Source organism: Bubalus kerabau, chromosome 8, assembly GCF_029407905.1.
Source record: "Bubalus kerabau isolate K-KA32 ecotype Philippines breed swamp buffalo chromosome 8, PCC_UOA_SB_1v2, whole genome shotgun sequence".
NCBI lineage: Eukaryota > Metazoa > Chordata > Mammalia > Artiodactyla > Bovidae > Bubalus > Bubalus kerabau.
The window spans coordinates 122,722,561-122,738,584 of NC_073631.1; the positions used below are offsets into that span (position 1 = coordinate 122,722,561).

Consider the following 16,024-nt stretch of genomic DNA (forward strand, 5'->3'; position numbering starts at 1 on the left):
TTTAGTAGAAAGCGATTAAGCTGACATAAAAATGGTTTCTAAATGAAAATGAGACCGTGATATGGGTCATTCAGCCCACTGACAGGTGCCAATAGAGTAAGGTCCAAATAAGAGTGTATACTTTCTGAATGTTTACATTTTATTCCAAGTGAATAAGTAAATGTCACTTCCTGACATTTTCTAAGGTAAAGACGAGCCATTCACTCATTTTGAAATGTTCTTAGAACAAGAATCTAGATTTTATTAAGTGTTCTGGAGGAGACAGTGATGCATGAAGAACAGTAGCAAGAAAATCTGATTGAGATCAGATATTCTCTTCCCTCATCCCACTTTTACAAAAATACTTGATAGGAATTAATCATCTGATCATCAGTAGTCCTCTGTAATTCACTGACATTTTATACCAACCCAGAGAAACGAGGCAGGGAACAAGAAAGGGACTCTGCTTCCTAGAAATACACAAAACATCAGCTTTGGATGCTGATGAGGCCAGAAGAGATGTTCGGATAGTCAAGAAATGTTCAAAAGAAGACAATGTATATTTGTGGGAAAATACAATCCTTTACTATCACTTTTGAAAATAAAGAGCCCAAATCCAGAATAACTGGAAGGATTCTGGAAGAATAACTGGGCCCGCATCCCGACTTGACTTGAGCAAGGCTCGCCCACACTTCATGGCCATGTTTATTAACTTCCTTGGAGACTTTCAGACCAAGAGGACCCCTGTATCTCTCCTCAGTGTCTCTCTGGGTCAGTCTGGGAGGCTTTGTGATCACCACATCCTCAGGTCTGAATCTCCTCACTTAGAAGTTATAAACTGGGCTTCCCTGGTGGCTCAGACAGTAAAGAATCTGCCTGCAATAAGGGAGACCTGGATTCAATCCCCAGGTTGGGAAGGTACCCTAAAGGAGGGCATGGCAAGCCACCCCAGTATTCCTGTCTAAAGAATCTCATGAACAAAGGAGCCTGGCAGGCCCATGGGGTTGCAAAGAGTCAGACACAACTGAGAGACTAACACTAACAAAAATTGATGAAACCGGACCAGGGAATCTTCCAGCTCTGAAAGTCTACATTTGGCTCATCCATTTATCAGCAAAAACAACTGAGTGTATATACTGTTTAGTTTAGTTGCTAAGTCATATCCAATTCTTTCCAAGCCCATGGACTGTAGCCTGCCAGGCTCCTCTGTCCACTCACCGTTACACCAACTCAGGACTCACTCTGCAGCCTTACTAGGTCTGTGGCAAATAGGCCTGTGTGTCCTGGTGAAGGAGGTGCAAGGGTAGACCTCCCTCCACCTCCACCGGTCCTCTCAATGTGCTGTCGCTCATGCGTGCCCAGTGACGCGGTTTACGACCAATTTTAACTAAACACAATGAGTCAGATTTGAAGGATTTTTGCAAAGAAATCACAGACTGTTAATGAAGACACTAACATAGGAAATGGGATGAGCTGATACTTGTCCTAGTGGGAACTATTCAGACACGAGGTCAAAGGAATGGCAATTCAACCAGATCCAACAAAAAAGCAGTCAAGAAGATTACAAATCATCCTTCAGACTTTTTCAAATATGGATTTCTATATGTTATTATTAATAGTAGACATTGTTCTAACTGCATATTATGCCTCGATACAGTAGATAATTATACCCTGAAACCACTGAGATTGAAAAAACATTTAAAAACTAAGCAAAAAAATAAAAAAAATAAAAAATAAACAAATAAAAACTAAGCATCTGAAACAATATTAATATTAATGAGTACAAAAGTTTTTTTACTTTCAATAAAAATAATTAATCATTGGCAATGTTATCTTAAAGAGATAGAATTACCAGACCACCTCACTTGCCTCCTGATAAATCTATATGCAGGTCAAGAAGCAACAGTTAGAACTGAACATGGAACAATGGACTGGTTCAAAATTCGGAAAGGAGTATATTGTCAAGGCCGTATATTGTCACCCTGCTTATTTAACTTATATGCAGAGTGAGTGCTGTATGTGCTAAATTGCTTCAGTCATAGCCAACTCTTCATGACCCTACGGGCCATAGCCTGCCAGGCTCCTCTGCATTGGGATTCTCCAGGCAAGAATATTGGAGCTGGTTGCAATGCCCTCATCCAGGGCATCATCCCAACCCAGGGATTGAACCCACATTTCTTATGTCTCCTAAATTGGCAAGAGGGTTCTTTACCACTAGCACCACCTGGGAAGCAGTGTACATCATGCAGAATACATCATAAGAGATGCTGGGCTGGATAAATCACAAGCTGGAAGCAAGACTGCTGGATGACACCACCCCGTTCAGGTATGACCTAAATCAAATCCCTTACAATTATACAGTGGAAGTGACAAATAGATTCAAGGGATTAGATTTGATAGACAGAGTGCCTGAGAACTATGAACGGAAGTTCATGACACTGTGCAAGAGGCAGTGATCAAAATCATCTCCAAGGAAAAGAAATGCAAAAAGGAAAAATGGTTGTCTGAGGAGGCCTTACAGATAGCTGAGAAAAGAAGAGAAGCGAAAGGCATAGGAGAAAAGGAAAGATATATCCATCTGAATGCAGAGTTCCAGAGAATAGCAAGGAGAGATAAGAAAGCCTTCCTCAGTGATCAATGCAAAGAAATAGAGGAAAACAACAGAATGGGAAAGACTAGAGATCTCTTCAAGAAAATTAGAGATGCCAAGGGAACATTTCATGCAAAGATGGGCACAATAAAGGACAGAAATGGTATGGACCCAACAGAAGCAGAAGATATTAAGAAGAGGTGGCAAGAATACACAGAAGAACTCTATAGAAAAGATCTTAGTGACCCAGTTAAGCACAATGGTGTCATCATTCACCTGGAGCCAGACATCCTGGAATGTGAAGTCAAGTGGGCCTTAGGAAGCATCAGTATGAACAAAGCTAGTGGAGGTGATGGAATTTCAGCTGAGCTATTTCAAATCCTAAGAGATGATGCTGTGAAAGTGCTACACTCAATATGCCAGTAAATTTGAAAAACTCAGCAGTGGCCACAGGACTGGAAAAGGTCAGTTTTCATTCCAATCCCAAAGAAAGGCAATGCCAAAGGATGTTCAAACTACTGTACAATTGTACTCATCTCACACGCTAGTAAAGTAATGCTCAAAATTCTCCAAGCCAGGCTTCCAGATGTTCAAGGTGGATTTAGAAAAGGCAAAGGAACCAGAGATCAAATTGCCAACATCCACTAGATGATAGAAAAAGCAAGAGAATTCCAGAAAAACATCTACTTCTGCTTCATTGAGTATGCTAAAGCCTTTGACTGTGTGGATCACAAACTACTGGGGGAAATTCTTAAAGATAAAGGAATACCAGATCACCTTACCTGCCTCCTGAGAAACCTGTATCCAGGTCAAGAAGCAAAAGTTAGAATTAGACATGGAACAATGAGCTGGTTCAAATTGGGAAAGGAGTACATCAAGCCTGTATGTTGTTACCCCACTTATTTAACTTATATGCAGAGTACATCATGTGAAATGTCAGGCTGCATGAAGAACAAGTGGGAATCAAGATCACCAGGAGAAATATCAGTAACTTCAGATATGCAGACGACACCACTCTTATGGCAGAAAGTGAAGAGGAACCTTTTGAAGAAGGTTAAAGAGGAGAGTGAAAAAACTGGCTCAAAACTCAACATTCAAAAAACTAAGATCACGGCATCTGGTCCCATCACTTCATGGCAAATAGATGGGGAAACAATGGTAACAGTGACAGACTTTTTTCCTTGGACTCCAAAATCACTTCAGATGGTGACTGCAGCCATTAATTAAAAGATGCTTGCTCCTTGGAAGAAAATTTATGACAAGCCTAGATAGCATATTAAAAAGCAGAGACATCACTTTGACAACAAAGGTTAGTGTAGTCAAATCTATGGTTTTTCCGGTAGTCATGTACGGATGTGAGAGTTGGACAATTAAGAAGGCTGAGTGCCAGAAAACTAATGTTGTTGAACTGTGGTGTTGGCGAAGACTCTTGAGAGTCCCTTAGACTGCAAGGAGATCAAACCAGTCAATCCTAAAGGAAATAAACCCTAAATATTCATTGGAAGGACTGATGCTGAAGCTGAAGCTCCAGTACTTTGGCCAGTTGATGCAAAGAGTTGACTCATTAGAAAAGACCCTGATGCTGGGAAAGATAGAAGGCAGAAGGAGATGACGATGACAGAGGATGAGATGGCTGGATGGCATCACCGAGTCAATGGACATGAGTTTGAGCAAGCTCCAGGAGATGGTGATGGACAAGGAAGCCAGACGTGCTGCAGTCCATACAGTTGCAAAGAGTTGGACACAGCTTAGTGACTGAACAACAACATTATCTCATTCTTTCTAAATTTGTGTTTAGTTTTATAAGAAGCATTAGTTCAGTACAGCATATGTGATTTGCAAATCCATGGACACACGTATGTATATCGATGCTTGCACACACACGTGGTGCAGGCCACGTCCATGAGGTGAGGTTTCTCGCAGAACAGTTACAGAGTCAGATTCGAGGGTGGCCCGTGGTCACCCAGCAGAACTGGAGGGCCGTGGGGAGAAGGCAAGCTTCCTTCTGTTACAGCTGTCCTGCTGCCCTATCAGCCCGCCTCTCCCCCCGCATGTGAGCACACAGCCAGCAGCACCCCCAAGCCCCACCTGCAGCAGGGCTCCTCAGGGGGTCTGGCCAGTCCTCTGGCGGGGGGCACCCAGTGCACTGTAGGCTGTCCAACGTCCCAACCCCTTCTCTGGAGACCCCAGCAGCACACCTCCCACCCCAGCTGAGGCAACCGGAAATGTCCCCACGGCAGCCGAGACCCCAGTGGAGGACCACTGGGCTAGTAAAGGAGCTCAACACCTCTTTCTCAAGGGGACACGTAAAGCAACCCTCTATCTTGTCTGCAGAGGACATACTCTTCCTCCATTGTTCATTTATTTTACACAGCAAAGGAGCATCTTATGACATCCTGGAGGAACTATCACAGCACTTGAAACACATACACCCACACGGAAACGTTCAAGTCAGGGCTTTGATTTGGGAGTTCGTAACCATTCAATCCTCTTGATGAAAGTGAAAGTGGAGAGTGAAAAAGTTGGCTTAAAGCTCAACATTCAGAAAACGAAGATCATGGCATCTGGTCCCATCACTTCATGGCAAATAGATGGGGAAACAGTGGAAACAGTGTCAGACTTCATTTTTCTGGGCTCCAAAATCACTGCAGATGGTGACTGCAGCCATGAAATTAAACGACGCTTACTCCTTGGAAGAAAAGTTATGACCAACTTAGATAGCATATTGAAAAGCAGAGACATTACTTTGCCAACAAAGGTCCATCTAGTCAAGGCTATGGTTTTTCCAGTGGTCATGTATGGATGTGAGAGTTGGACTGTGAAGAAAGCTGAGTGCCAAAGAATTGATGCTTTTGAGCTGTGGTGTTGGAGAAGACTCTTGAGAGTCCCTTGGACTGCAAGGAGATCCAACCAGTCCATTCTGAAGGAGATCAGCCCTGGGATTTCTTTGGAAGGACTGATGCTAAAGCTGAAACTCCAATACTTTGGCCACCTGATGCGAAGAGTTGACTCATTGGAAAAGACTCTGATGCTGGGAGGGATTGGGGGCAGGAGGAGAAAGGGACGACAGAGGATGAGATGGCTGGATGGCATCACTGACTCGATGGACATGAGTCTGAGTGAACTCCGGGAGTTGGTGATGGACAGGGAGGCCTGGTGTGCTGTGATTCATGGGGTCGCAAAGAGTTGGACATGACTGAGTGACTGAACTGAACTGACTGAACTGAAACAGTCTCCTACAATCATTGTGAAACATCTTATTTGCTGTAGGATCTCCTCTAACAATCTGGATCACTCTTTTTTCCTAGTGTTCGACTTTAAATATACCATGGATATCTGATGTTCTTTCAGAGTTCCTAAGGAAAACATTTAATCATTAAACAAATGCAACATATTTTTCAACAGTATCAATTCAGATCAAATATATCACTTTTTAACATCACCAACTGACTTCTTAGTTAACTTACTGATATGTCAATAATGTAGTCTCCTGGAACACTAAAATTAGTTTGACATCTGTATTTCACTCCCTCAGAATCTTCAGAAGGATTTCCCTGGTGGTCCTGTGGTTAAGAATCCACCTTGCAATGCAGGGGACGTGGGTTCAATCCCTGGTCCGGGAACTGGGATCCCCGTGGTGAGGAGCAACTAACAAGCCCACATGCTACAACTCTGGGCCTGGAGGCGCAGTGAGTGTCTGCGCTGCGACAGAGGACCGCCTGCTGCAGTGGGGCCCACGGCTGACCCGAGGCAGCCCAGTGAATAAACGCACGTGTGAACACAAGCGAACAAGAGCAGGCATATGTATATGAATATCCAAGTTTCTGCCTTTAACAGATTGCACGTTTTCATCTTCTCAGGATAGTGCTAAATCAAGATATTCTTTGAGAACTGCTTCTCCTCAGATAGAACAGATGTAACTAAGCAGAGCCTAGCTGACCGCTGAGCACTGACGCACTGACGCTCTTTACCCCGTACCCACGTGCAGCGTTCTTTACTAACAGAGCTTCCCTTCCCAGGCTGCTCCTTTGAAACCGCACCAGTTTGTTCCTCTAGACACGTAGTTGTCTGATGAATTCCGCACAATGGTTTTCAGACCACTGGCAATATCCTCTACATGGCCTGGTTATAGACCTGTGTGTATGCACCCGTATTCTCTATGATGAGGGTAAATTAAAGTTTAAGTTCATTATGATATGTTAGGAATACAGAACCATTAGAAATGATCACAGATATCAGGAAGTAAGTGATACTGCTTCTTAACAGACTGAGAATCTAATCTTTATTCTGAAAAATATTCTTTTCATTTAAAGAAGGTTTCTTTACTCAAGTTGTCAAATACTTCCTTCTGCTTAAACTCCCAGCAATGACAAACTCATGTAGGAGAGCAACCGCTGGGGTTTCAGCACCTGCCCCTGATGCGCCCTTTGGAGTGCTCACCCCAAACAAAACACAAGCCAATGGGAGACCCCAGCCTGCCGCGGCCGCTTCCAGGGAGACAGACCGTGCACAGCCAGGCACCAGGCCACCCTGCCAGAGAGGCATCCAGCCCACCTCTGGCGCTGCGAGGAATGGGCGCCTCGGCTTCTGACGCTGCCGTCTCTCCCTCCCACCCGCACTCTGCCTGAAGCCCTTCTCCACAAGGAAGGCTGCAGGGAAGGAGGGGTGAACGCGGGGTGCGCGCCACAGGGAAGGGGCACTGACCAGAGCCCAGCAGGGCTCCCAGCAGGAACCCAGCGGCCTAGGGAGGGGGCAGGCCTGCCAACACGGGGCACGAATCACCCCTCAAACTGTAGGTAAGGGGCAGGCAACCGGCCAGGCTCACTAGCTCCCTCCTGCAGCCACACAGACACGCCCGAGGGACAGACTGCAGTGCCCAGTGGACCCAGAGCGGGTCTAGCGCCTGACCCACACACCCTCGGTCGGAAATCAAGGTCTGAGCCCAAGTCCCGAGGAGAGATGCTGTGGTCCTCAGACCTCGGGGCAGGGAGCCTCCGCACCCTGCTCCCACCGTCACGGCCATCTTCAGCAGCGGGATGGGGGCATCCTCACACCTGCCCAGGCGAGTGGTGCGGACAGCAGTGACCTCGGGAGCCCCTCGTGGGTGCCAAGTGCTGGTGTGACCCCTCCAGTGCTTCCACAAGAAACGCGAGGGCTGTGGTCTCTATCACCAAATACTGTTTACACTCTGGAGATAAGACCAAAATATAGACACTTTGAGTGTTTTTGAAACAGTGCAAACTAGACATGTCAAATACACCTCCAAAGGTGCTCCGATTTTTGAATTTGTCAAATGTCAGTCAAATAGTTAAATATTATTTAAAAGAAAGTGTTGACCATTTGAAAAAGGAATGTACTACCTCTTTTTAGTACACTTTACACTCAAATGTGTAAAATCTGTATGACTATTATCTAAGCCCTCTTTCTTGTACTCAGGGGCCTTATGCTCTTTTGAGGGATGGCATAAGCTACAGACATGTTATCACCACTGCTTGTTCTCACTGTGACAACACAATCAGGCCTGCGTTCTACTTAGTTGAACTAGTGACAATTTTTTAAATATGTTTATTAGAAAACATAAATAATATTGACTTTTTTTTTTTTTGCCTGCACCACGTGGCTTGTGGGATCTTAGTTCCCCAACCAGGGATCAAACCCAGGCCCTTAGAAACAAATGTACAGAATCCTAGCCACTGGACCACCAGGGAATTTCTGATATTACTATTTTAAATGGTAATTTTTTTAAAAAAAAAACCTCAGTAGTCAATTTAGCTGAGACTTGGACTCAGCAAAGTAACACTGTTTTCAATAGTAACAGTTTTCCACTGTGTCAGGCCACCAAGCTGGAGAAAACTACAGCTTCTAAACACAAGCAGGGTTACAACTAGGGCTGCCATTGTCAAGAATCCTCCCACCATCTCATAAAACTCTCTCAAACACACACACAAATTGGCATTTTGCTCGCGGTATAAATTCAGAGAGATTCAGATGAAGTCCTCTATTTTTCCTGACTCCCACTGTGAGTGCAGACAGAATGACAAGGCAGCTTCTTAGTCTATCAACATGCCCACCCCACCCTGAAATGATAAGCTTTCTCATGTGATCTGTGTCCTGGACCCATATGCACTCAGTTCCCACACGTGTTTGGAAGCTGTTAGGATCCTCTCTGGTCCCCACGCTGACCGTGTCCTGGATCAAGCACCAGAACACCCTGGGGAGGCAGCTACCAGGCGGGGGCGGGGGAGGGGGGGCCGGCTCAGTCACAAGGGTGGGCCCTGGTCGCCCAGAACTGACCCTGGTACTTCCTCATGTTTTATTCAGACAGCACTTAACTCAGATGCGAGTATGGTGATCTGAACCTCAGTCTATTTTCAGGCAAAACCAGAAAAGGAGATTCAAGAAGACTCGAAGCACTGCCAGAGCAAACATGCCTTTCCGGGATGGAAGACAGTTCGAGGCGGGAAGGCGGGTGGACTGCGGCTCAGGCTGCTTCTTCACCCACGTCCCCATTCCCACCCGCCACGGAGAGACTGTGCTTCCTCTCACCGGTCTGCTTCAGCTGGTGCCACTAAAATACCAGCTACTTCAGAGAACATACACATCGCTGAACTGGCTTCCAGCCGCACCTCAGGTTAATTACTGCTCTGAGCTGGATTAAAGCCACAGCCCCAGATGGAAAAGGCATCAGCCTCCCAGGGCCAACTTCAGGGGCTGCTCCGTCCATTTATGAGTTGACTATATTTCACTGTTGGAGTTAGAACTGACTTGCACCATTAATGTACAGTCCTTTCCCCTTTGGAAACCAGGTCAGTTTTTCTTCTGAAAATTCCTTCCCCCAAACAAACTTCCAAACACATCCTTTGTACTGTACATTAGAAGACTGCAAAATGGGCTTTGAGAATCACCTGGGACAAAGACTGCCCACATCACACAAGGGAAGCTTCATTCTTTCACCTCCTCAGGCAAGAATAAGGAATGATCAGAAGGCACCCTCCCTTACCTGTCTGCTACTCTAAATGTCAAGTTAGATGGAACCACTCTACTTTTTCTTATGAAAGTAACCCCTCCTTCCTCCCTTACTCTGAATTAGACTATTTGCTATGACGAGTCTGAAGTGAAAGATAGCTTCTTTGGTGTTTGTATTGCTACATTCAAAACATCTGATGGAAGCAGAGAGGCATCTGAGCAGAGGGCATGAACACAGGAGCCTATGAACGCTATGGAGGCACTGCACTCCCGCCTTGGGAAGGCCACGTGTCCAAAACAAGTCGTCCGTTTCTAAACGTCAAAATTCCCTCTGAAAGGCCAACCAGATACTTGAATCCAACAGCCAGAACAAACCCCAGTTTGGAACATCACCTCCCTCCTACAGACGTCCTGTTCTTGCGAACTGGAGGGGCAGGCTCTGAGGGCACACAGATTGTCTGCCAGGACCTGCACGCTCGGGGCTGGCGCCGCCCCGTCCTGGGTCAGCCGCCGGAGGAGGCCAGAGCCCAGGACCCAGCCCCAGCAGCGGGCGTCCCACTGCGTGCTTCTCAGCCGCTCTGGGCCTCAGGCTTCCCACCTGTGGAACGCAGACAGAAACGTGCGCCCACCAGAGCTCTTCTGGGGCCAGCACGTAGGCACGTACAGGGCGCTCAGGGGCTGCTGGGAGAGCGCGTGGGGCAGAGCTGGGGTTACGGGACTGTCCTGCCACCTGTCACTCGAGTCTGTACACAGAACACACACCAAAAGAGAAACTTGATTTCACGTGTAATCATTTTTAATTGAATAGAGAGAGAAATCACCCCAATCTGTTTTATAACTATTAGCTCATTTCCTCCAGCCCATCACACTCTTGAACTGCCCTCACGGGAACCATTACTAGTCACATGAGGTTAAGAGGGCACGTCCTTGCGTTTTCTGAATTACACCCGATACTCCGGCAAAATAAGTGAACCAAACGCTCCCTTATCCACCCCCACACAGGAGAGTCAACACCAAGTGATCGCTGAAAACCCTCAATGCTCTCCTCCTTTCTTCACACCTCACGTGAAGGCCATTTTAAAGACAGATGGACCCTGATGTTTCACACGTCAGCACTTCCAAGTCCAACGTCCAGTTTCTTAGACTAATGTGGGAGTCACTCACTTATCAGCTTGGAAGCTGACTAACAAACAAAAATGTTACTTAATATGTGAACATAAGTGTTTCCAGGAGAACCGCACCTCTTTTCACTTCCTGCCCTAGATACTTAAACAGTGGTTGTGGCCAAGCTGTTAGAGAAGGCACGAGTTAAAAGAGAAAATTTCCTCGTCCTCCTACAAGCTCTGTTTTCAGCCAGCTGAAAAGAGCATTGACTGTTTTCTGCTTCTCTGGTTTTCTGGCCTCTTATCAACCAAGATGTGAAAAATAAGTCCAGCTGGGTCTACATTTATGAAGGTCAATTTAGACTAATGTGAAAACAGCTGCCAGGTGCTGTTATATGGCACAGAGGGTTATCTGCCATGAATTCAACTGTTTGCTTTCTCGGGAAACAGAACATCTAGTCAGAAGAGATAAGATAGGTTCTAGCTAGCTGAGCCTCGCCAGGCCTGCATCTACCGACACACATCTAGATGAAAGCCTCACCCACTCCTTAAGCTTTTTTCCACCTCTCCACCCATAAAACATCCTTCAACTAGCAATATTTGCATATACACAGGCATATCTTAAATATCTGCCACCCAAAGCCTGAAGGTTCTTTTCAGTTTGGGTCCCATTTAATTACAAACATATTTTCATTTAAAAATCTTGGAATTCTAAGGTATTGCTCAAAGAGGTGTAGCAATGGAAACCCTTCTTAAGAAGACCGTGTGTAATGACAGCTCAGCTGACCCCACCTCTCCGTACTTCACCGCCTCACTCCATGTTCCTGACTTCCAAAAATCCTAAGGAAAGGGGTGAATAACTGCATTTGCAAGTTAGGTAGTACTACATGTAAAACATAGAACAAAATAAACTCAGAATGCAGAAATTATTATCATGTAAAAGAACCAATGATTGCCACAGGACTCATCAAACCACGTGCCCCGGGACAATGAGCCTGGGGCTGCACCCTGCCTGAGCTGTGGACACCCTGCTGCCCTTCTTCAGGGGAAGCCGGGGCTCCAGCTAAGCCTGCACATTTAACGGCATTCAGAAATTGTCAGTGGGGACCAGCACCACCACCGAGGAAAAGAGAAAGAGGACTATGACAAATTGAGCACACCCCCGCACCTACCCGGAACACACACAGATGATGATCTTGGTAACCAGGTGCGAAACCAGATGAGCGTTTAAAAGGAGAGACGCGAGACGCCGAGATGCACAGCTGAGCTTCGCACAGAGAGGAAGCCATCTGAGAACCGCGTTCATTCCCTGCACATTCCTCCTGAGCCTGATACATTTAACCGCCATCTCTGGACACGGGAGACAGCCACACCACCATCCCACCCAACGCCCCTGCACCTATGGGGGCGCCCACTGTTGGCACCTCCCTCTTCCGGAAGCCTGGGGTTCTCCTTGTGCCCCAGTCCCACCGCACAGGGACACCAATCAGCACCTGGGGCTGCAGGGCCAGAGCAGGAGGAGGAGGAAACCACCGGCAGAGAAAAGGCTCACAGCTGGAGAGAAGGCAGCAGGCAGCGGGGCTCTCGCTCGGGGGAGGGGCAGACTGCTCACCACCATACACGCGGCAAAACCAACAGCTCCGGACCCCAAGAAGCAAAGATGGATTTGTGCTCTTGTGGCAGGAAGAATGCTTTGATTTAAAAATAAACATCATGCCATCTAGGTGACAAAGCACGCTGACTGCTCCTGGCAGCGCTCTCCTCAGTCCTGTGTGGGCTCACTGGTGAATGAAAAATACATGTGGGCAAATCGAGAGGCAAAAACAAAGGAGAAAAAGAAACAGGCACCCATCTTCAAAGCCAGGTAGGTCTCACTTGGGATTCTCCAAGGTAAATTTGCACAAAAGGTGGATTCTGTCCTTTAGCAAATGAAATTCGTGTTTCTTTAGCAAAAAAGGAAGATCTTTAATATGTATGACTGCCTTTAAATGTGGGGGCTGCCAGAGCAGGTTCACAAACTAGCCTCTCTATAACTGAAGAATGATTTAAAGACAAAAGGCTCAAGTTCACAGCAGCATAATGGAAAAAGTACTGAGCACCCGAACAAAAGGATGTCCTAAAATCACAGAGAATGGCAGAGCGAGGAAGAAAGAAAACCCAAAGACAGAAGAGAGTCGCTAAGCTGCCCAGGACAGCGCTACCTGACAGCAATGGCGCCCTGGCCACAAGCAGAGCTGAGTCAGGCCTTGAGAAGGGCGCCTTATTCCTGCCCTTGCACCTCTGACCGCCGCGTCATAAGTAACAGGCCACCATCTGCCGTAAGGGAGCCTTCTGCACCGGAAAGACACGGGCAGAATAGGTGCTGAAGGTCAGGAGGCTAACGTGATTAAGGGGGAGAGGGCGCCCTTGAGGAAAGGGAGCGGTGAGATGTCCACGGTCACTGAGATGCTGCCAACAGTTGCTGTGGACTGTGCCACGTGGCTCAGAGCAGTGAACATACACTCGGACATGGTCGTTTTGTCAATCCAGGGTTTCAACAAGAGCTCCTTCACTGTCGCCTAATTCAAGGCAAGGCATCCTCTGCAGAAAGAGCTGGCCTTGGGTCTTGGTGACATTTGACCCCTGATTCTAACCTGCAACTCTAGGACTCAACTGAGGAGGCAAAACGTGTATCGCCTTGAACCATGTGTTCTATAGACCTTAACCTGAAGTTGAGTGTTAACAGTTAAATAAATAAATAGGCATAAGTGACATGGCTGGGACCAGATCTATGGTCTCTGGGTACATCTTTCCTTGTCTGTCGTTATTTGGAACACTGCAGTTGCTGTGACCATTATTTACAAGATCCAGACAGTTGAGAAAGAGAAACATGGCAGCATGTGCCTTTCATGGGTGACCATGGCCCCCCTGCACCATCTGCAGACTGTGCATGTGAGCCTTGAGGACACAGCAGCATCCCCTGGGTGAGGATGGTGCAGGGATAGAGGGCTGAGTGCACAGGACGTTGGGAGTGTATGTGGGTAGGCGTGGCTACATGCAGCCCCCGGCTGGGTCCCCCAGTGGGGAGACGACACTTCCATCTAGCTATCTGTGCACCCCGCCATGGTAATGTCCAATCATTCCGGGATCCAGCAGGCTACACCGATCAGCTGGAGTCCCTGAGACAATTCAAAAAGGTCTGGGCCCCTAAGGTTGACCCACACCAAGACTGCATTCAGGAGGCTCCCTAGAAGCACATCAAAAACAGAGGGGGAATAAGGCTCTCCTTAATGATACAAGTCAACTTTGCTGGTAGCCAGAACACCACTGCTGTGTCGGGCCGCACTGTCCCAGGCAGCTTAGCGATTCTCTTCTGTTCACTTATGTCTGCCTTTGGGTTTTCCTTTGCTTGCTCCCTGAGCCACCCCCTCCTTCCTCCTTTCTTTACCATTTCTGAAAGTGGTAGAGATTTTCAGCTTACGATGAATGGGCAGTTACAATGGAAACAGAATAGCCGAGGACCAGCCTCGCCTTCATCCCATGGAAACTGCCCTCCCTGGAACACCGAGTGGCCAGTGTCAGCTGACCCTGGTTCTCCCTGATCGTGTGTGTGTGGAGGGCGGCGTCGGGAGAGCTGAGCAAACAGCTCTCACAGGAGGTGACATGCCAGTTCCGGCCAGATGAAGGAAGGAGCACAGCCCAGCTAAGGCTGACCAGCACACAGCCAGGCCTCTGTGGCTGCTCTGGGCAAGGTCCTGGAGGTCAAGGCAGAGTGGGGGCGGGGGGCCGAGCCTGCCGGGCGGGGCTCAGCGGGGCAGGCTCACCTGGGCGCGGGTGTGGCTCCGGGGGAAGTGGCTGGACGACGGGGACGCCAGGTGCGAGGACCAGACGCGCTGTTCCCCTCAGGGCCTCCCCGGGCGGGCGAGAACCTCCTCCCGGGTGGCGCTGGCCTTCCCCGTGCTCGCTGTCCGCAGGCCGGGGCTGCGTGTGCTTTCCAGGGCGGCGCTGGGGGCCCGGGACCTGCGGCGGCCGTGCCCACCTGTGTCGGCAGTCCCCGGTCTCTGGGACGGCGGCGCCCGGGGGGCGGCGGGGCGAGGCCCGGGCCGGCTCTGCCCGCAGCCCCGCGACAAGAGCTCCTTCACCCCAGGGGCCTGGGGCCGGCGCCCGCGGACCCGCCTCAGCTGACCCTCCTCAACCGACTCTCCTCAACCGACCCTCCTGAACAGCAAGGCGGGCGCGCATCGCAGGCCGCGGGGCGGCGGCCGGGCCCTCCCGGCGCCCCGCTGCCCCCCACTCCCCTCGGGGGGACGCCCGCGCGACCGCGAGGCGCGGGGGAGGCCGCGCGGGGGGGACGCGCGGCGCGGACACGCGGGGGCGCCCCCGCAGAGCGCGCGCCCGCCGCTGCGCCCGCGACCCCGCGCCGCGCTGGGCGCTCGCCCGCCCCCACGCCTCTTCCCCAGCCCTCCCCAGCCCTCCCCCAGAAGCGCGCCCGCGCCCAGCCAGGCGCCCCTCCCCCGCTCCCCTCAGCCACACGGCGCCCCTCCCCCACCGCGACCCCGACCCCGACCCCACTCACCGAGCAGCCCCGGGAGCGGCCGGGCGCGGGGCGCGGGCGCGGGGGCGACGGGCGGGGCGCGCGGCAGCAGCAGCAGCAGCAGGAGCGCGAGCGGCGGCCCCATGTCGGCGGCGCTCAGTCCATGGCGGCCGCTCCTCCCCGCGCTCCCGGCGCTGCCGTGGCTTCAGCACCGGACAGCGCCGCCGGCCCCGCCCCCGGCACGCCCGGCCCCGCCCCTCGATGCTGGGTCCCGCCCCCGACACGCCTGGTCCCGCCCCTCCGAGCCCGGTCCCGCCCCCGACACGCCCGGCCCCGCCCCGCCCCGCCCCGGGCCCTCCAGCTGCTCGCGCTCCCGGACCCCGGCTCGAGAAGGGGTCCCTGAGACGAGCTCCGAGCTCCGGGCCGCCTGCGCCTCCTCGCTGCGTCTCCCGGCCTGCAGGGCCCCCCGTCCCCCTCATACCCCACGATGGGGCCTGAGTCGGAGCGCCTGCAGCACGGGCAGCGCGGGCCTGCCCGGAAGGGGACCGGGGTTCATGAGGAGGGGCGCTGTGTAGGGGTTGTGGGGGTTCTCAGCCTGGGACTGAGAGGCCATGGGAGCCTAACCTGGGGGTCAGCGGGGACGGGCCCGCGGCCACGGAAGCCGCGCCGGTCCGCCAGGTCGGGATTCCACAGCAGGAACCCGGCCCGAGGTGGAGTCTCCGGAGGCTCTTCCCTCCTCCCTGCACCCTGCCCGCCGCTGGCCGCTGTCGGGGTCCGGAGGGGGCGCTGGGGACCGTGTGTTCCTCCCCAGGAGACTTTTTCTCTCTAAAGACCTGGGCACCGCGTGTGGGGTTCCTTCAGCGGATGGGGGCT

The 16,024-nt window shown here is 50.4% G+C and overlaps 1 protein-coding gene across 2 annotated transcripts in view; it reads right to left on the reverse strand.

Moving 5' to 3' along the window:
- The window catches only part of PTPRN2 (protein tyrosine phosphatase receptor type N2), a 611,715-nt gene extending 596,388 nt beyond the window's left edge, over positions 1-15,327 (reverse strand). For both annotated transcript variants that reach the window (XM_055591390.1, XM_055591389.1), the window contains exon 1: positions 15,194-15,327. In XM_055591390.1, the coding sequence (XP_055447365.1) occupies positions 15,194-15,296 (103 nt within the window). In that variant the 5' untranslated portion in view covers positions 15,297-15,327. The remainder of the gene's footprint in view (positions 1-15,193) is intronic.
- Between the last annotated feature and the right edge of the window lie 697 nt (positions 15,328-16,024).